This window comes from Labrus mixtus, chromosome 15 (assembly GCF_963584025.1).
Source record: "Labrus mixtus chromosome 15, fLabMix1.1, whole genome shotgun sequence".
In the NCBI taxonomy this organism is placed as follows: Eukaryota; Metazoa; Chordata; class Actinopteri; order Labriformes; family Labridae; genus Labrus; species Labrus mixtus.
The window spans coordinates 16,351,891-16,373,929 of NC_083626.1; the positions used below are offsets into that span (position 1 = coordinate 16,351,891).

A 22,039-nucleotide genomic window follows, 5' to 3' on the forward strand; every position below is an offset into this window, starting at 1 on the left:
AAACTAAAATGCATATTATAAGTGTTTATTTCTGATTAGGTTATTAAACATGGCTGTAGTATAGATGTCAGATTTCATGTGAAAAATAATGAGCAGTTTCCCGAGTCTGAATGGTATCCTGTGGGGAAAAACTTTCTCTCGTTTTGAAAATGAGTTGAAATGGCATCAAAACATCCTAGGCAATTTTCTGAAGAAGCGTTGCCAGTCTGTTTAAAAAAAAAAAATTAGGCTACCTTTCACCAGCACCGGAGGAATCTCTCAAGAGTCCAAGCAAATCTCTGAGCGTCAGCGTTTTAATCAGCTATTCAATCTAGTGTACTGTGTACTGACATCCACTATTGAAGATGATTTCTCCCAAAAGCCTTCGTTCGCGTTCCATCTGCTTTTACATTCCTTTTCAAAAAACTTCCTTGTACTATAACAACCTTTGCCAACGTCAGAAATCAAATGTTTGGTTCAAGGACAGTTTCCAGTAAAGGAGGACAGCCTGGTTATCATTTATTTTTTTTCCCATCCTGATTTCAAAGGTGACACACCAGGGGATAAGCTCACCTCTATCACGTCAAGGCTTCCACCACCCCCTGCTGTTCATCCTGGCAAAGCCCGGCACAGTTTGTCCTTGTTTTATGAGTCCATGAATCCTGCATGCGGCTGATATTTTGATCCATGACAGTGCATTCTTTCACAGACTGCAAGCCATGTTCCATCTCATCAAATACAGCCCTCTGTTTCCCTGCCGGTGCTGACGGAGGAAAGCCTTTGGCATCTCATTATTAATTGAATTAAGGGAGGTATTTCTGGAGCAAGGTGAATTCTGGGCAAGTTAACTAAGAATTATTTATAGTGTACTTTGAAAATTCCCATGCTCTGATGGGACTGAGCCCATTACTGTCTTTGTGGATAAGAACATCGATGCTCACACGTGGGAGCGGTCTCTCAACTCCTGCCTTCTAGTGGAAATACAAACCAGCCTGGATGGAGACGCTTTTGCTATGGAATAGCTTAAAGTATAAATACAAGAACCGCATCCTACATCAGTTTACACATCAAATAGACTAAGTGACTAGATGTTTCATTGGGATTTTATTTACATCTGGACGAAGGAAAAGTGTCAGTAAGCTGGTCATATTGACTAGTTTGGAACCACCTCAGTTTGATATACTTTAGTGCTAGAATAATAACTAAATGTATGTATTACATATGAAAAATGATACAGCACACAAACCCTCCAAAGGCTTTAAAGATGAGGAGTGAAGCTCTGGGAATGAAACTCATTGAGTTATTAAGCTATTGAATCATTCCAATACACCGACTATGACCTATCTCACTGCTCCCTCACTCTGGTGCTGTTATCGAATTGACCTTGATGCTAATGAGCTGATAAACATATAGCTTGTACTAGTGCCCTGAGGTAAAACCATAGACTGTAAATATTAATGGATGAGGCCTGAGTGATGTCACCCATCTGTTACAGCAGGGGGCTCCGGAGGCCCACCGGTAGCAGCCGCTGTGCTGGAAATGCTGTCTCCTCCTAACTTTAAGATAACCTAACGATAGGCTGAGAGCTGGTTTAGAGCCTTAAGACAACATTAAATCACGCCCACCTGTCAATCATGTCAGATATGGACCTAACTATGGATAACACGTATCGTTCATAAAATCAAAACAGTGCAGTTTTAAAAAAAAAATCACCCCCCCATACACTGTGTGTGTGTGTTTTTAAAAACATTTTTCTTCTTGGAGAGAACTCATCTTTCTGTGGTATCAGTTTAAGAAAGTTTAAACTCTCCAGGATTGACACAAAGACGAAACATATACTCTGTCTGCTGCCGACAGGCCGGTCTTGTGTCGCGGTGGCCAGCAATATAGCCGCGAGACAACCGTCTTGCTGCTATATTTATAGTTTTTCACCATTATCAGCTTTCTCCATAGAGCCTGTTAGCATCGCTTCCAAGCAATATGGCGGACGTTAAGTTTCGATTCTGGGAGTGAGTTCCCACCCACTGATCAGTGATTGGTCTGTAGCTTCAGTGGTCGAAAATATGAGGAACTAGCGTTTTAGTTTCACCCCGCTAACTGCAACAGCTTCCAGTGACGCAGAAATCGTCATTTTGCGTCACTGGAAGCTCCTTTTCAGAAATACAAAGATTTCCCATCTCAGGGGAAAATGAGGACGGGATGCACGACCATTCAAAAATACTTCCAGGTTTCTAATGATACAAAGCTTAATGCAAATGGGTGAAGTATCCCTTTAAGTGAATGTGACACAACAAGATGTAAAAAATAAATGATGTCTTCCAAGTTCCTGACTAATTTATGACGCACATCAGGGACCATTCTGAACTTGAAAAAATACTTTCTGTGAAATACAAAGAGAAAAAAACAACCTGTATTCTAATAAAAGCATCAAAAGATATTAGAGAAGATGATGATTTCTGTTGATTCAACAGCTGCAGATTTGACTTATGGGAGGGGAATTGAAAGTAATCACTATTCGATGTAAAGTGCATATTGACCCTATAGTTGTGAGAATGTGTTTTTCTTCATGGCCATGGTAGCTACAACACAGTTACCACCGCTTAGGTACACACTGCTTTCAAAAGTATGATTACAGCATTCAGAGTGGATGAAATGGAGGGTTAGAGGAGAAACAAGAGGGTGGTGGGTGTGTGAAGATGGAGAGGAGCACTGGGTCATTAGTCTTTGATGTTTTTTCTCCCTCTGATGTGACCCCATGACTAATCCTCCTTCACATTTTTAACACTGGTATGTGTTTGCAGGACTTTATTATCATAGAATATATTCATGTTATTTATCTATGCATTCTTTATATATATATGTATATATATATATATATATATATATATATATGTATATATATCTCCAGGTCTTTATTCAGGTAATTTAAGTCTTGCTCACCCAATTAAAAAACCTCAGCCTCAATGAAAACTGCTTACTCAGCTCTGGTTTCAAGGTTGACTATCCTGTGTAAAAATCCCTTGCTAATCCAGACTCCTCCCTCATCAATCTCCTGGGACATGCCTCCACCTCGTGCATGAATCTATCATTAGGTTTTAGTTGGAAAAGTGCCCAGACTCTCAGCTTGTAACCAGAAATGATACTTTTTATGTCAATGAATTACACCACTTGAGCAATGTTATTGTCTAACACGCTGTGTTTTTGGACAAGGCTACAAGCTATTATACCATTAGATTAGTGATCATGAGGGACTAATTGGGTCCTGTGAGACAAACGGTTATTCAGTGGGAGTGAAGCCTTGGGAGTAGATAAGGAAAATGTGGAATTTATATTAAATAGCCTCATTGATGCATCTTTTTTTGTTTACTTTGACGTTACTTAATAATGTATGAGTTTTTGATCAACAAACATTACGAAAAGCAGCTTCATATATGGGTTTGCATTCAGATTAGTTCAGATTATCCATCGTAGAAGCCTTTACTATATGATGTCCCTATTAGAGCTACCCTTTATCATTGGTGATGTGTGTGTCACTTTTTTGTGTTTTGTTGTTGTTGTTTGTGTGGTTCTTTATGTGGGGTGCTTGTTTGTTATTTTATTTTTCTCTATTCCAGAAAAAAAAACATTGGGCAAACGAAGCTATTATTATTACCATTTATTGCATCTATTGTATTATATTAATTTATTGTAAAAAATGATACATAATAAAGAACAATGTGAGAAATGGATTATATTTGGATTGCCCAATAAACACAAAGTTGCAAAAAAAAAAAAAAAACAGATATACCCTTTGCGTAAATAATTTCCTGATGTAAAAGAACCAATCTGAAGGGGAAATCAGAATTAGGATGAGGAGAATATGATAATTAAAACAACATTAGAACACAGAAATAACCTCTTCTTAACTTCTTTACATTGTGCTGAACTGAGAATGTATTTGTTGGTTTTTATGGGACCATTCACCCTAAGTGTATTTGTTATTATTCAGATGGTGCTGTCAAGTGATATGGCTTTACTTTATAAACAATAACACTTCTTCTCTCCAGGAACTCTCAAAGGAATTTGGCCTTCGTAGATTAAAGGAAAATCTCCCTCAGGGAAAAAAGAAAATCAGTTCAACTGCCACTGCTGAAAATGTTTGTTATATTTTGTCTGGTTTCCAGGAGCAAAGTGACTAAATGCAGTATGTATGTTTGTCATCGCTTCACCTCAGGGAAGATGCTGAACCTGTTGTCGACTCTGCAATCCTTTTTATCGTACTGTCGGGCTGCCATCAGGCAACAGCAGATTCAGCACGAATATGATGAGACAGAAAAAAGAAGGTAAACACCATAAAAGTTTAACTTCAGAGTTTTTTTTTATTTCACATTACTAAAACCTGTCGACATGTTTATGTACTCCAGCAATGATCATAGTGTATTTGTCCAGCTTTGCCATTCCTTTGCTGACACTGTATTTACAGTTAAAACCAACGAGATACCAGCATATAGAGCATTTTCATTTAACTCCCCAAACTGTTTGCCACTGGTGTACAAGTATTGGCTAGATGTTCAAAAACATTTTTGGTTTAAGGCAGTTTGTCACATATGAATTGAAAAACAATCATCTCCTACTATGATGCCACAAAAGTCAAACATGGACATTTTGAATGGGTCCATGCGATGTAAATCTATCATGAAAGTAGATTACTGCAAAGTCCAAATTTTCCAATAACAAAGTGAGTAATTAATGTTCAGATACTGTATGCTGAAGAGGACTTTCGTTTTGATTTAGATTGAAAATGATAATTCAACAATCATCACAAGCATGATCACAACAAATGATGATCTATCTTACATTCTGTTGTTTCTCGGTACACTTACCTTCCTTCTGTTAATATGGAAAGTCTGCTGGGTTTATCGTTAGACAGGATCGCCACACAGACTGGGCATGAGTTAACATGTGGGTCTGGAAACCTGGGAGCATTTCTAGTGTCATCAAAGAAATCGCCACTGACTTATCATTAGAAAAACATTAATGTACGTTTTAGAAAAAAAACATTGAGAAATCAATTAAATTGCGATTAAAACACAAAACTTTTGCACCAGAGTGCATTATAATGTTACATGTTTACCTGCATGATTGCATATTACCTGGGGTTAAATCAATCGGCAACCTCCGGTGTTGAATGATGAAACCAATGTGCAAAATCCTGAAGGTTCGCTTGAGGCTGGCCCAAGAGTCCTGGAAGTCACATACGGTGTGTACATTCCACATTGCCTGTTTTTACAGTAACAGCCTATCAAAGATATCTGTTTGATTAGTTACTGTCCTCATGGGCACATACTGTACGGGGGTGATTGTTTTGATAACGCATCCGTTTAGATTTTATGAAGGATAAGTGTTATTCACAATTAGGCACATAGCTGACCTTCCTGACGGGTGGGCGCAGTGTTGTTTGTCAAGAGGATTAGAACTTGCCTAAGCTCCATCTCTCAGCCTGTCAGTAGGCTGTCCGAAAGTTAGGCTGAGGCAGGAATTCCAGCATGGCGGCAGCCGCCGATGACACTCCGGAGCCCCCTGCAGTAACAGATGGGTGACGTCACTCAGGCTTTGTCCGTTAATATTTACAATCTATGTCAGACTCACAGAAAGCAAACTTTCTCATTTCCTCCAACTTATTTTGTCATGTGCACAGTTTAGTTTTAAATTCAATAAGACTCAAACCCTTCCAGATGTAATGTTCATTCTTCTTATGCTTGTGAAGACAAACAAAAATCTTGTAACAGGTCAACTATTGATTTGATGGTTTGACTAACAGTGCCGTTGATCTTTTACACAAAGAGTTTGTCTGCCATCAACCGGGCACCACTTCTGTTGTAGTATGGAGATCTATTCAGTCCATGTTCGTCCCTTCCAGTGCTTTGCCAGAATCCTTCCAGCTCTTTGTGAAACATGACCCGTTGGGGTCCATTGCCTGGAGGCTCTCATCATCCTCATCCTCCTACACAGGCACAGCCCATACTGTATAGTGCATTTTGCTTTTATGCAGCATACTGTAACTGACTTATCTGGCCCTTCCCTCCCTCCTCACATTTACTCTCTAAGTTTCTTTTCTCTGCCTCCACTCTCTGTCCTTTGCCAGGACTTTGGCTGTAATTCCTGCATCAGTGGCAGGGGAATCAAGTGCATAGTTTGATCCTGAAAGCTAAAGGCTATTGTAGCCTATGAAAGAAAGAGAGAGAGAGAGAGAGAGAGAGAGAGAGAGGCAGAAGTATGGCGCAATTCAACAAAACAGCATCTTCAGTAGCCTTTCCTCAGCTCCTCAGAGTGAGGAGAGAAAGTGAGGGAGAGACAGAGGGTGTGAGAGAGGAGGCTAGTCGCATCACTCGCGAGGAGTAGGCGTGCTCTCGTGCGCGGCATCGTTTGATGTTCTCCCCGGTTTCCCACTTGAACCTCCACTCTGTGCTCCCTGTGGGCGAGGTCGGTCAAATAGCATACAAAGCGTCTACGGACTTTCCCTTTACGAGAGGGGTTCGGGCTCGACTCTCCGCCGAGCAGCAGAGCCGTGAACGCAGCACCGGCCAGCGGGACCACACCGCGACACTTTCGGGAACTCCCACAGCTGTGGAGGAACCTGCCGTTTATCCGAGAACAACTCAAAAAGATTGCTATGAATGACTTAGTTAGCCGACACAGGTGACTTTTATTCCCTCTTCCCCCTTTTTGATTTCTGGATTCTGTGGAGGAGAAAAAAAAAATTCACGGGGGCATTATAAGCCCAAAACTCGCACTCTGCGCGTGAGGAGGGTTTCTTTTTGCCCAAGATGCTGGTGGACAGGAGCCGTGTGATTTCCGGTGCGTGTTTCGTTTTACTTTTCTCAACTCTTAGCACCAGGGTCAACGGAATGGGAGGAACTCACCAGAGCATCCCTCCGTCCGTGTAAGTAGAACATCTTTTACGCAGAGGTGCCGCGTATCTTTTTGTTTTCTAAGTTTCTAAGCGGAATTTGAGTTCAAAATGTGCCAGCTGTGTGTCTCTACTAACATATCCGAGCAGAAAAAAAAAACGTCATATTATACTGTTCAATATGGTTATGTAGGGTTTGTTTAACTAGTGTGATGCCTCATTTATCCCTTGAAGTTTGAGGTAGGCTATACCGTATAGCAAAAAAAAAAAAACCGAACGAAATTTGTAGGATTGCAAGCTCTTGCAAAATTTGCCCCAAACGTCGGTTATAACTCAAAATATTGTAGCTTAGCTGGTCGCTGTTTTTACAGTGTGTAAGATGTTCTCTTTTCTGTATGGTTGCTGCCTGCAGGGTGAAGCTCTGGGCTTCAGCGTTTGGTGGGGAGATGAAGTCCATCTCTGCAAAGTACTCTGGCTCCCAGCTGCTGCAGAAGGTGAGCGGTTTTATTGTCAACTGTTACATTTTTTTTTAGATACTCTTTAAATGTCCATAAAATTGAACTTGAACAGGGTTTTCATGTGGGTGGTTTGACTTTCACAAAATATTGAGTTGAAGAGAGGAGAGGAGGAGAGAGAAAAGTGGCTCTCCTCTCCATGAAATCTGTTTCCTTTTTTTTTTTTTTTTTTAAAGACATTTTTCTATATCAGACAGCTTTGTATGAACACACTGGGATATACTCTGAGTTACACTTTTGCAAAGCTGGAAGGGTGTGCTACTTCAAGTAAAGCAACAGTTTATTTAAAGCTCATATGCCTCTCTGAGAGACTTTCAAAAATGCAGTGTGGATGTGAAAGACCAGCTTATGAGAGAGAGGAAAAAAAAAAACTGCTGCTGAGTAATTTTTTCGAGTTGAGAGAAATGTCACTCTTCATCTCTCACACAGCAGGACCTGCGCTTTTTAGCCACTTCAGAATTGGTAATGCATGTCGACTAGGTAGGCACTGATTCAAAAGCTTATTCTGAACGTGCCTTTTTAAATGGTTGTCCAATTTGTCAAGCACTCTAACGGATACAGTCAAACACAAAAACACACACTCTCTGGGAAGTGCTTTTCTTAACTGAATGTTCATTTCATTTCAACAAAAACCCCTTACCGTTTTCCATAACTCTCTGCAGTGTCTCCCCTTCCCATTTCTCTCTGCTGTGTGCCATTTATGCAAGATTTCAGAGAGTGATGGAATGCAAATTTTCTAATGGAGGGTCAGTTGATGAAGCACGAGTTAAAAGTGGCTAATGGATAGCGAGGTGGATAAAGGGCCAGGCTGGTGCTAACCTTTCAGCTGGTGCACACGAATAATGTGTGCTTGGGGTTCTGGTGGTTTGCAGAGACAAACTGTGGTGCTCCTGCAGTTAGGTGTTGTACACATGCTGGATTAGAGTTCGTATGTGACGAGGCAACCAGAACACAAACCTGCACTCACAGAAATGTATGCACGCGACCACAGAGTTTATATTCACATGCACACTCACATAGACACACATGAGCATATAGCGTATATTTCATCAGAAGCTACAGTGCTGCCGTGTTATCTCTCTAACAGGATAAAAAACTGTTCCCCCTTCTCATCTTTTTCTGCCTCCAAAAAGCAGATAACCCTCCCACAGAGTGACGACCTCTTTATGAAATGCAAATGAAGGCCGCAGGGTTAATTGAGCAAAGAAAAAGACTGGAGACCTCTTTTGTGGGAAAAGTGCATCTTTCACAGCAAACTGGTGATCGCATGGTATCCGCAGATGAGCATGGTATATTAATGCACACATGCAGTTAGTGTCCTGTTTACTGGGCTCTATTGTGGATCTGGATCAGTCTGGTAACTCTTCCACAAAAGCTGAGGAGGGACCACAGTTTCCCTGAGGGCACATATGCTTTTAAATGGGCAGAAAGAAAGAGGGATGTACACTGTTGTTCAGAGATTGGAGGATGGTACTAACGAGAAAGGACCCAGGCTTGTGTGTGTGTGTGTGTGTGTGTGTGTGTGTGTGTGTGTGTGTGTGTGTGTGTGTGTGTGTAAGTGCTTGTTTGTGTGTATTTCCCCTGGGCGGGGGACAGATGGACTCACTCTCTCTTCAGATATCTCTCTGACCCTAGCGTAACAATACTCCCCTGGAATAACCATACCTCTGCATTAGTCTCACACAAACACACACACTAATATCCAACTTAGCCTGAGTCATGCTGCATACATAGACAGTGAGGGGAATGTCTCCCAACGTACAGGCTATTTAAAAAAAAAAAAAAGTGGATTGAACAAAAAAGGATTGAAACAGCTCATCAAAGTGTTAAATGATGCAATACACAAAATACACAAACATTGTATTTTCTTTGTTTATAGGTTTTACTGCTGACCCTTTATAGAATATATATATAACATCTGTCACTTTAACTTTCTGAATTGAAAACCATCGTAACATTTTGAAAAGCTACCTGATGACGATGTACAAACCTAATAGTGCAGTTAACAAAACTCCACAAGTAACATCAGGTTATTACAGTCAGTGCTCATCAGGTTTTATTTTATTTAGTTTTGTATTTAATGTGTCTCATGCTGTTATTCTGTGTTCCAAGTGGAATGTATTACAATCAGAAATTGGTTCTCTCTTTGTGCCAACTCTGTTTTAATTTGATGCTTGATTTAAGTTCCCATTGAATCATCAAGTGAGAGCTATTCAAAAAAAAGTACAACCGTGTGGCAAATGATAATTAAAAACGTCAAATGGTACAGTTAATTGACTTTGTTTTCATTGACAGCCCCAATACAAAAACAGTGAGACAAGAATTTCATATTTTTGAATAAAAATGTATCAAGACAGATGATTTCAAATGCTTCAGGCAGTGTGAGGACGGCTCTACATTATATATTTTTCTTTAAGTCCTCTTGCACTATAGTCCCCCCCTCATGTCCTCTTTCAATTCCTGTCCTGATTTGTCCTCTCTTCCCACGCCATGGCACGCTTCCTGTTTCCATCGGAAACGGCTTGTGTTTCAAGGTTATACAGTCAGGGCATATATGCGTGTGTTTGGTGTGTGTGTGTGTGTGTGTGTGTGTGTGTGTGTGTGTGTGTGTGTGTGTGTGTGTGTGCGCGTGTGCGTGTGTGTGTGTGTGTGCGTGTGCGTGCGTGTGTGTGTGTGTGTCTGAAGAAGAAAACCTGATCAATAATGCCTTCAAATAGTTACACAGATCCGATCCTATCAGGTTTCTCATCACTGTATGTACCAAAATGACAATGCACAAACTATGTTTGTACAGTTATTGTGTACACACTTACACAGCCTCATAAAGAAAAGAAGACTTGAGTCACATTAAACATCTCCCACTGATAGCTGGAATTAGCTCTGTGTGTTTTACCCTCTTCACTGCTATTCTGTTGAAATCTTTAATTTCATGTATCATTGAGCAACCTGTCTATATGAGCCAGCCTGGCTGTTATGCCTGTGTGTGTGTGTGTGTGTGTGTGTGTGTGTGTGTGTGTGTGTGTGTGTGTGTGTGTGTGTGTGTGTGTGTGTGTGTGTGTGTGTGTGTGTGTGTGTGTGTGTGTGTGTGTGTGTGTGTGTGTGTGTGTGTGTGTGTGTGTCCGTGTGTTGTCAGCTGGACCAGTTTTCACCTCACTGCTGTTTATGGCTCTCTGGAATCAAAGGGGGACATTATTCCTCACAGACATAACTTGAAGCCTTTTGGTAATGGAAGACATAAGACAAATGATGTTTCTGCAGCTCAAAGTCGGAAAGTTGACCCTACATGTCTACTTTTCTGTTTAAAAGCATAAGCAGGTCCTGAGGGGGAGGAATTCTCAGCAGGTGTATGCGTGTGTAGTTTGTGTCTGTTTCAGTGTGTGTGTGTGTGTGTGTGTGTGTGTGTGTGTGTGTGTTAGGTTTGCATACCTAGTAGAAGCATGCTCAATCACACACGCACATTGCCTCTCTCACACTCAGAGGCGCATACTGTATATAGCAGAGGATGATAGGAAGGTGTAATGATGTGTGACAAGTGTATGCTGGAATCGATTTGCTGGTGTGGTTAGGAAGAGTGTGTGTCGGTGTGCAGTGCGTGTATCGTTCTGCTTTACCACAGCAGGACTCTTGACATGTCGCTACAAAATATTCCTCAAGTTTGGGTCAAAGAAGACAAGGCGCAGCGGTTCCTCAAAAATAGCAGCGGATAAAAAAAAATATATCCCTGAAGCTGTCCAGTGGAGTGAAGAGGCAAAAAAGCTGCGACAGATGCAACATGTGCGTGCTGAGTTTATAGAGTATAGAGAATGAGTACCAGAACAGCTGAGGAGGAACGTGTTTCATTTGTACCCACTGATGGAGCCAGGCCTCGGCTTATGCCACATAGCATTTAATTTACATCCAATAAAAGTACGAGTATATCAACTAAAACATGGTGAAAAAAAAACAATGACTAATTTTTTCTCTTTTTCTCGACATGATATACTTTACATATACTGTATGCCTGGTAATCCTGCAACATGCTCACTATAACTCTCACCTATTTTGTTGTTTTTTTTGCACTGAACGCAATCAAACTTTTGGTTCTCGTAATTTTCTGGCGCCCCCCTGTGGGCAAATCACTGCCTATTATCCCTCTGCTGAACTTGTCATGTACAAGATCGGTCGCAATTAAAAACCTTCTGAAAAATCTCCTCCTGCCATCTTTTAACAGTCAGACTTATCACTCACTAAAAGTCTTTGCAATGGAAACATGTCGGGCTGTTTTTCTGTGATTCCGTTTGACATTAAACAAAAAACTATAATATATATACTATAATCCAATAGAAACAATAAATCATGCCACTGATGGTCTTTGCCTGTTTAGAGGCATCATTAATAATTTCAGACACTTTTATTTCTGGTTAAAAACTCCTCACAGGGGCTTTAAGGGTCTTTGGCTTCTGTTTGCTTGCCAGCAGTCTGATTTCCTTGATACCATGTTTTCTGCATTATCTTTTTTGGTTTCCAGAAAACCACGTAAATACAAGAGAATAGTAATTTTGTCCTTTCTGATGAGCTATAGGTGACTGGCGCACGGTGGTAATGTTTCCCGATCTATCTAAGACCTTCCTATGACACTTGTTTCACAAACATCATTTCATTCTTCCAAAAGCAGATTCCTGTTGGGGGGGGGGGGGGGGGAATAATCTATTTTTGTTCTGAATATGTATTTTAGTTACGCTAACCAGATTTAAGAGCGTGACTAATTATTTAATTCTGAAGTGAAAGTGATTATGCATTTCAGTATTTCACGTTCATTTCAAATTAATTACATATTTGGACGACAACAGTGGAGGAATGAGTCACGCTGTGTGCAGAACTGCAGTATGAGTTTTTATCCACTGAGGACTTGAATTAAACGCCACTTTAAGTTTTAATTTGATTTCATTTTTTTTTTTAATTTACAAATGATTGTGTTTTTTAGACTGGTGAAGAACAAATTATACAGATGTCACTTTTAAAATAAGTGACAATGTAATATTGGGATGTTTTATTTATGCTTGACTAATTGTCTTTTCAACTTTTAATTTGAGAGTCAGCACTTCAATTACATTTTGAAAAACAAATCACAAATATCCACAAATTACACTTTTGTTTGAAGGATGACTGCAATTATAAAATAATAAAAATACAAATATTTAATCAAGAGATCTTATATTTGTCCACTGAAATGTATTCTTGGGGAAGCCTTGTAGACACTTGTTTTGGCTATAGTGCTGATACTATATCAAAGGAGTCTTTCATCATCTGTGAAGCACAATTTTTCATGTCACTAAGGAATTACAATGACTTTTTTGTCATCCATTTTTCTTTTGGCTCATCTGAAAAATAGTTTTTCGTGTTCCTCATTTTGCCCTCTATTTGTCTTTCTAGCCCCATGAATTATGTGTGTGTGTGTTTGAGAGAGAGAGAGAAAGTGTTGGGGAAAGTAAGTGTGATGGTGCCAATCTGATGCCAGGGGTGTGTGATGGCTGAGGCGTTCCAGTGTAACAGTGTGTCAGTGCGGGGGAGACGGCTGCAGATTACATTTAGCTTTGGGAAAATTGAATAGCTGTCAGGTTTGGTTCAGCACGGCTGCCGATGAGGTGGGGGGGGGGGGGGGGGGGGGGGGGGGGTGAGAGGTGTGGATGGGTGTGTACTGACAATTGTCCCTCTTTCCCCTAACCTCCCCTTACCCTCCCATCTCCTCTCCTGCTTCCTGCTCCCGCCCCTCTCTTGTTCTCATTGACCAAAAGCATGATGTCGCTAGATTTAATTCCTCTGCTAGACAGCGGGAGGAGATAGGTGTTTTGTGTGTCAAAGAGAGAAAGAGAGGGAAAAGGAGGAATATGGTGTCACAGAGTTAATTACAGCGTTTGCAGGCGGGAGTTTGCAGCCTGTGCCAGTCTACTTTCATGTCCTCGCAGGCCAGCTTTAGTCAACACAGCCACTCACTCATACTGTAATTAGTGCTTTGTTGGTGAGAAAAGCATGAGAAAAGCCAGTGCGAATCAAACAGCCAGCCTTTACTGCGAAGGGCTCTGGAGCAAGAAGTGAGGCCCCTTTGCTACCGGATTAAAGAACTTAAATTCTTAAAGAGCACAACTGCTGATGCCGTGTTTGTGGGCTTAGAGAATCAAGTGTCTTTTGATGATTTGTAGTGCGCTTCACCTCTTTGATTTATCCCCACTAAGTCCAGGCACCAGCTCAAAAAGCATTCAATTTAGTAGCTGATTCTTGTTTGTAAGGAAGCTGATTTTTCTTCCTGCTTTCTGAACTTTCTGCAGACACCCACACACACAAAGTGTGTATAACACCTTGTGCTCTGTGCTGTTTGGATGATGAATGTGAAAGCTGAAGATTAATCTCCACTGTCATCTGTCATCGGCTGCTCAGGTCTGCCTCTGCCTCTGTTTGCTTGCAGATAAAGAGCATCTCACCGTGGCTGCACTGGACATTAATAGACACACATTCATGCATAAACACACACACACACACACACACACACACACACACACACACACACACACACACACACACACACACACACACACACACACACACACACACACACACACACACACACACACACACACACACTATTACAGATTTCTGTAATTATGACAGATTGTTCACCTGATGTGCTCCAGACTCGACTGCATGCAGCGTAAACATTCAGTAACTTGCAAAAGGGGTGGGTCTTGTGCTATTAAGCACATTAACGTGTGCATTGTTGTGTGAAGGACTGTCTGTGACTTGCTGCTGTCCACATCAATCATCCTGAGGCTTGTTATTGTCCAGTCTGCGTGCTGTAGGTAAAAATGGACGCAATAAAGCAAAACACTGAGAAGAAGAAAGGACAGTACAGCTACTCCATCAATCACAAATACCTCCTAATATTTCCTTAACCTCTGAATGCACAGAAAATTAAAGTTTATTCTCAGATTTAAACTCATTTCTTCTTTTGTTTTCAGTTTCTGTCACTTTTTCTCTTCAACCTGTCTGTCAACTCATCCCTCATCCCAAGTGTTCCCCAATTATTGTTTTTTTTGTCTCGCCCTTCCCTCTCACACTTTCTCTCTAAGTTTCTCCTGCTCTCCCTCCATCCCTCTGCTTTAATAATGGAAAGGATGCAGCTTCGGCACTAAAGAATACATGGGAGGGGATCCTGGGACACGCCAAGAAGTTCCGCTGGCCTCGCACAAATTCGTGCACTCGCTGCACTCTTGGGCGCCCTCAATACGTGTCCCAAGCCACCCCGTCTGCTTCTGCATCAACTCTGCAACAACTTACATACACACTCACACACAAATTCACACGCACGCAAACACACACTTGGTTTGGCTGACTTTATGTAGCCCTGCACTGCGCCCCATTTACACAACACTTCTCAAAGACTGAGAGGGTGCTGCCAAAATCCAGCTGAGAGCGACAACATTGCAACGTCCTCCTGGCGACCTTCACCTGCACTTTCTATCATCTGTCAAACACACACACACACACACACACACACAAGGTGGAGGATTACAGTTTTGCATAAACAACAATGAAAGAACACAACATTCTTGTTGGATGCAAGAACACATTCCTCTATCTAAACTCATATTCTCAAAACTTTTCTCCCACTATCAGTTTTATATATGTTAATTTCTTTTGTGTCTAATGTTCTGCATACATTTGCTTTAATTCTGTGCTGGCTAATGTGCAGGTTACACTGTGGTAATGCTGAGCACTGATTGGATGACGGAAGATTACTTAGACACAGAGGATCAGTACGGATCAACGTTAAGCTGTATTGATTAAATGGTGTTGTTGATAGGATGTGCAGTAACAAAGACAGATACTAAGACAGCTACTGATGCTAAGAAATAACGATACAAAGTAAGAAGTCTACACTGTGTTGATGACATTTTTAAATATATTTTAAAACAACTAAATATTCATATACGGTAGGTATCCTCCCAAAATTCCAGCATCAATAAATGACATAACTTGACTTCAATACACTTTAAATGTGTACCGACTTGTTGTTGCCTCTTGAGTTTCACTTTAATTGATATTTGAGGGTCTACATTAATCTTAAAATTGCTCACTATTTAATCAAGTTTATCACAACTTCCCAGAGAGTACTCATCAATGTTCTGGGATCTAAAAAGAGTTCTCCGTTTCTTTTTGTGAGGCTTTCAAAGCAAACTCCAATCAAAGTGCTGCCCAAAAAGTGTAACTTCCCATAATAAATCTCCACTTGCAAGGATGAATTTGAGCTTTATACTACAGCCACGCCAATGTTTTGCTCTCTCCTTCCACTTTCACACCGACTGCTGCTAGAATCAATTGGAGCCTGTGTGAATGAGTGGAGGGGAATGGGGAAGCAGTGGGCCACATTGTGCATGCTGCTAAGCATGAAAAATGTTTTCCACAACTCTGCTGAAACCAACTGAATGCAGGCAACTACTGATAGAGTGTGGACTATTAATCAGTTCCATGTGAACAGATTAGACCTGCTCTTGGTGCTTATATTTTTTTTTGTTGTTGGTGGAAGTGAATTATGGGCGCATGAAAGAAAAAGTGGAGGGAAATTATACAGAAGCTACTGCTTGTTCCAGCTTCTTAACTTTTGAAAGGGAAACTCTGCCTTTTAGGGTAGATATGTTCTCATGGTGGCTTACATGATGTCAGCCTCATCCCTTTTAGAGCTTTGTGAGTGTATGTGTGTGTGTGTGTGTGTGTGTGTATGTGTGTAGGTAGGGGGCAAACGATGATGGCGAGGCATGCGAGGACATTGAAAGATGGCGCTCATTAGACAGAGCAGGGATTTGGCACCCACTTTTAGGGGCAATGGTGCATACTCAACAGAAGCAGTGCACACAGGGACAAACTCCTGAGTGTCACTACCAGCAATGCCATAAGGTGTGTGTGTGTGTGTGTGTGTGTGTGTGTGTGTGTGTGTGTGTGTGTGTGTGTGTGTGTGTGTGTGTGTGTGTGTGTGTGTGTGTGTGTGTGTGTGTGTGTGTGTGTGTGTGTGTGTGTGTGTTAGTGTTGGTGTACAGCTGTTATTCCACTGTTCCTCTCAATATCCCTCAGGCAGCCTTTAAACACTGGATCACTGTAGAAGCACTTTCACATACTCACAAACACACACACGTGTTGAGGAATGAAATGGTTGAGGTGTTGAAGGGATTTACATTTTCCTGAAATGAAACAGACCAACATTGCGTGTAAAGGGTTAAATATTTGTCAAAGCTAATTAATAATGTTAATAATGAAAGTGAAACTGACAAAGACAATTATTTAAATTTAAATTTATACAATTTTAATTTCAATTGTCAATAACGTCAAAGTTATTTGATAATTTCCCAGAGTTCCTGGCATGATATATGATTGATAGTTTATCAGATAATTAAGTCGGAACAGTAGAGCCGCTCCACACTGATCATCGCCTCTCAGAAAAACTACAAATTACACATTAGTGTCACACAAAAGACAAGCAATAGATGATGTAGCTGAAGTTTGAGATGCAAATTAAGTCTGCTCTCATGATAGATTGTTATTGTCATGTTTTGTATTTATTTTATTTATTTATTTTGACAGGGATAGTGTACAGCCTATTAGCTGTACCAGAGTTAGTTATAAGCTAATTTACATCTGTAGTCCCTGGGCCGGAGACATACAATAAAAACATCGACACAACAATACATCACAACTGTACAATGGTATTAAAATGAAATTCACAAATTTTATGAAAACAGTAACAGACTTAGAGCACTTCACTTTAAAGACTACACTACAAAAACAGCTGTACCACAACATATATCTCCAAAGAAACACACCAACAATACCATGATATCAAATCCATACACTAGATCATTATCAAACAGAGTTCATGAAACATAGTGTGTTTATGTGTGATGAGGACATGATTGAGTTGATTTGAGCCATGATTTCATCTTAGAATTAAATTCAGCAAAGCTACAGTACAGCACTCTCTGATTTTACTCGGCATGGACTCTGTATTCTATGTATCCATAACAACCATCTAATGTGGGACCATCTTTATATGCCCTTCAACAATTGTTGGGTGGACTAGTGTAAGTTTGATACAAATGTTCATACACATCTCAAAGTAATAACATTGTGTTACAAATAAAAATTAAAACCACACGAGGTGATGATGGGCCCTCGCACCCCTGTGCATGTCGGCGTGTGTGTCGACCGCAGGGTGTGCAGCAGCGAGATGTGGCCAAGCAGCAGGCCGTGGAGTTTGATTTGTGTAAAAGTTGTAGTACTGGCAAGTTCAAACAGGCAACGCTATGAGGATCACAGAATATTCAAATGCAGAGTGGTTCAGGCCGGCACTGTCATGATGCACAGCTACAAAGTGTGCTGCTGCAGTGGCGTCCGTTTTCACATATGCCCTCCTGAAAATATGTAGATCATTTCAGGAGGACTGGTCCGGATGTTCTCCTGACCTGGCTGTTCACACATGCACCTGTCAGACAGGAGGGGGGGGGGGTCTCCTGAGGTAAGAACTTTGATAGGAACTCCAGAAGTGTTTTCAATTTAAACATTTGTGATGTGTAATTTATAACTCTGGGCTATAATATCATCAAAATAAATCGACCAAAAGATCACACCAATGAAGGATGATGCAGCTCTTAAAGGAAGCAGCTGTCAGATTGGAAGTGGCTGGCTGCATTCCAGCCTGAAATGATCCCAGACCAAGGAGCGTGTTGTGCTTTCATGTGTTCAGCCTCAATATATGGCATTGCACAGGCGAAACAGCATCTTTGTCTGAGGCTGTCGGCTGCACAAACTGGCTCTCTCCTTGCCATTAATTTTAGACTAAGAGATTAATGAAAACCTGAAACTTCTTACATCAAATGAATAAAGTGTTTCACCAAAAGTTGTATAATGTCTATCTTTATCTGAATAGCCTACATTTCAAAGATGAGAATTTAACACTTATTGAAATTATACTTACTTACACTTATATAAGAAGGCCCTGTCTGCGTCTAACAGCCCCCAGAGAACTTTGTTATTACGACACATGTAGCTTGGTCTCATGTAGCCTGACCTAAAGGCTTGGCCACATGCATAAATGTTGAGCCATGAACTTCATTCATAAAAACGCCAAAATATAAACTTTTTCGCCAGACCTGATGACCGTGCAAATTCTGCTGAGTTTTCATGCATGTTCAAGCCCTCAAAACGCGTTTAAAGGGGAGGAAGAAAATTTGAAATCCTTAGAGTTCCAGTAGGGTCCTACACACTTCTCTCAGTTCTGAATGCTGACAATTGAAATATGTCCTTTACGTTGTTTTCACACATACACAAATCTCCTGAAAATTTTAATATCAGCTGCATGTGTGAATGCAAACAGCCAAATTTTTCACCATGACTTTACCCTGCTTTATTCCTGCAAGCCTTTGAGTAAGATTTTTTTAATGACCCAGAATTTTAAAGTCTCAAAACTTGAGATTTGGAGGTCTGATTGGAGTCTAAGTTTCCAAGTCTGTATATTGGACAGAAGCGAAAACTTTTTGTGTGCACAGCCAATGTGAGGGAATAGTTTCTGTCGCTGAACACTTCCACTCCCTGAAGATAATAAATATACATTTATTTACTGCACTTGAAGAGTCCCTGCTTAGCTGTTAATGAAACTATTTACTGTTTTCTCTTGTGAGGATAACAGATTTACTGCAGCTGTCACTGCTGTCAACACACTGAAGAATGGGAAACCAGCATGTAACAGTGATGATAAAGAAAGACTTGGAGGGTCATTACTTAACTGTTGTCATCCGTCTGCGCTTTATAGAGCACTGATCAATCAAAAGCAAAGACATTTGGACCACAATTATGCCTGACACGAGGCAGAATGAAGTTCTCTTTTACTGTAACCAATCCCCCTTTGATTTATTAGTTGACTGGTTGATATGAAAGTCTAAAATGTGTCTTTATTTGCTTCATAAAACTTAAAATTTCAGAATTTGAAGGCCCTTTAACGCTCGTATGATCTGAGATTGAGCTATATTGCATTTTAGAATTGACAGGTGTACAATGCTTCAGTGTGACCTCATTAAAGTGTGAAAACCTGTATCTCAGGTTTGATGGTAAAAATGTATAACCACTGTTCAGAGTGTGGTTGAGGTCAGAGACAATGTTGTCAACCAGCCTGAACGCTGATTCTAAAAGTGTCCGACCTAGTAGGCCTACAATCTTTCAAAAGGTCTCTATTTGAAACGGCTTATACGTTCACTGTGAGTGATACATTTCTTAAAACAACAGTCGGTGATAAAAAACACTGCTCTCACATGTACAGGATGAGATCTGTTAGATAAGACGTACCGCCTTCTACAGGCGACACTACTTAAGAGTTCCTCACAGGAGCTTTGATAAAGTTGCTAAAAAAAATGTGGAATATTCATCAAAATGATTTCTGTGATTTGAATCAGGATGTTATTCAATAGGTGTTGTTTTAATTCCTTCTGATGGGACGAAGGAGGGCAACAAGAAAGACCAGAACTTCTTAGGCACAAATTTGAGGTCAAATTTAGTTTCCTTTTGCAGCATTTCTTTTGCCCCCTTACTTCAAAGCTGACGGACCACAATGGAAATCCTTCAGTCTATTTCCTGAAAGTTCCCTCTTCTAAGCATAGTCTGAGTGGTCTGTCAAAGCTTTTTGCGCGTGCATGTGTTCTGACGATCTCCTCCCCGTCCATTCACTGCGCATTGATCCGTCTTTGAGACACCCTGCGTTATGATCGATACTGTATTCAGGCCCACTGATAGATTACATCGTTGTGATTGGAGCAGCGATGATGGTGTAGCTAGTCGGGACAGGAGAAGTTTATGATCCTTGAGTTTAAAGATGTCTTGTTTTAAGGCCTGTGTGATTAGCATTTACGTTAAGTGTTTAAGTTAGTCTGTGTGTGTGTGTGTGTGTTTGTGGGTGTGCCTCTGAGTGTATGTTCATGTGTTTTACAATCTGTGGGGAGTGTCTCTGTGCCACCAGATACGGGACTCAGACCAACATGCTTTCGAGGCAGGGAGGACAAGCGTGAAATTAATTGTTCCACTTCAACTCCGGCCAGCACTCTTCTTTTGAGGGAACAATTTGTCGGCTGGCATACAACAGGAGGGTTTGAAAGGAGGAGGGCATAGCGATGATTTTTGCGTGCCTGGGAGATTCTGTGATCCAGCGGTGATTTCCTGTTGCGGATTTGGGCTGATGCTGCTGCCCCCCTCCACCCAAGTATTATACTTGGGGTATTTGCAAAATGCGAGATGAGTCAGAGTGCAATTGTTTCAGACAGCTTTTTACCATGTGTCTCTATTTTCCCCTATGTTTCTAGAAGCGCATCGCAGAAATGGCCTAGTGACACTGTGGCAGAAAGCAGAATTAAATTCATCCACGTGATGACCCCCTGGTGCTACCTCTTCTCTTTCTACCTCTTCACTACTTCACTTGTACCTTGTCTATCCACCCCCGCTCCCCTTGTCCTCCCTCAGCCGTGTTGGTTGTAATTACAATCATGGCTTTGAGGAGGAAGAGACGCTTTATGTAAAATGATGATGACACTGCAAGCCATTTGTTCACCTGAACGTGATTCTCTGAAAAGACATGCTCACACACTGCAGGCATAAGAATCAATCTTGCATTGATGAACACAGCCAAGCACCTGAAAGCATACACACAGAAATACACAAACAGAAAACACATGTTGTCCACAGGGAAATGACTTTCCAGTTGTTGACTTCTGTGCCGAGATTTGGTTAAATATTCAGTGAAGTCTTTATGCTTTGTAGACGGTTTCTTGTCAGACAGATTTAAAGTAATGATGCCTTTTGTTGACATCTTTGACTTTGAATTAGCTTTGCTCTGTGGTGTTAGTAGATTCAAACCCTGTAATTACATAAGAGTACTACTAACACAATACAAGTCAAATATTTGCTTATACAATTTCACCTAAACGTAATGCAAAGAGAGTATAGACTCCCATAATGCATACAACTGTTTGTTTTGGTCTAGGTGGCTTAGGTACTCATCATATGTTTAGCACGTGAAATCTTTTTTTTTTTTTTTTTAGATTTGTTTTGGGGCTTTTGTGCCTTTATGGAAGAGATAGGACAGTGGATATTTCGAAGAGAAAAAAAATCTGATACCGATATATCAGCCAATATCTTTCTTTGTTCTATGTTCGATCTGTAACGATGGATAGATATAGATATGCACATTTATTGCATTGATCCCTCAAATGCTGCTATCAAATTCTTGTAGAAAAGATATACAGTATAATGAAAACACTCAACTAGAAAGAAACTGTGCATGTACGTGTATCACCGCTTGACACACTGGAGAGTGATAATGCTGTAGTAATCAATATAGTGCACTCTGCTGGTGAAAGAGAACTGCTAGTGTAATACAATGATACTCAAATGAAATGCTATTTGATGGTGAATAAATCTAGTATAATTGGTGCATATCTACGATAAATTAGCTGATACGGATAGTAACTGGATAAACCAATATCGGCTGGACGATATTATTGGCAGGCGGATTAATCAGTCAGGCTCTAATTACAATTCTACCATATCTTACCTTATTTTATTCAAAAACACACAGTTTCATTTTTTTGTC

The 22,039-nt window shown here is 40.6% G+C and overlaps 1 protein-coding gene across 2 annotated transcripts in view; it reads left to right on the plus strand.

Annotated features, from left to right (window-relative positions):
• Positions 1–6,177: 6,177 nt before the first annotated feature.
• The window catches only part of cacna2d3a (calcium channel, voltage-dependent, alpha 2/delta subunit 3a), a 113,673-nt gene continuing 97,811 nt past the window's right edge, over positions 6,178–22,039 (plus strand). The window contains exons 1-2 of one of the 2 annotated variants that reach the window (XM_061056889.1): positions 6,178–6,901; positions 7,281–7,362. In XM_061056889.1, coding sequence (XP_060912872.1) covers positions 6,786–6,901; positions 7,281–7,362 — 198 coding nt within the window. In that variant the 5' untranslated portion in view covers positions 6,178–6,785. The remainder of the gene's footprint in view (positions 6,902–7,280; positions 7,363–22,039) is intronic. The other variant, XM_061056890.1, reaches the window with a different exon arrangement.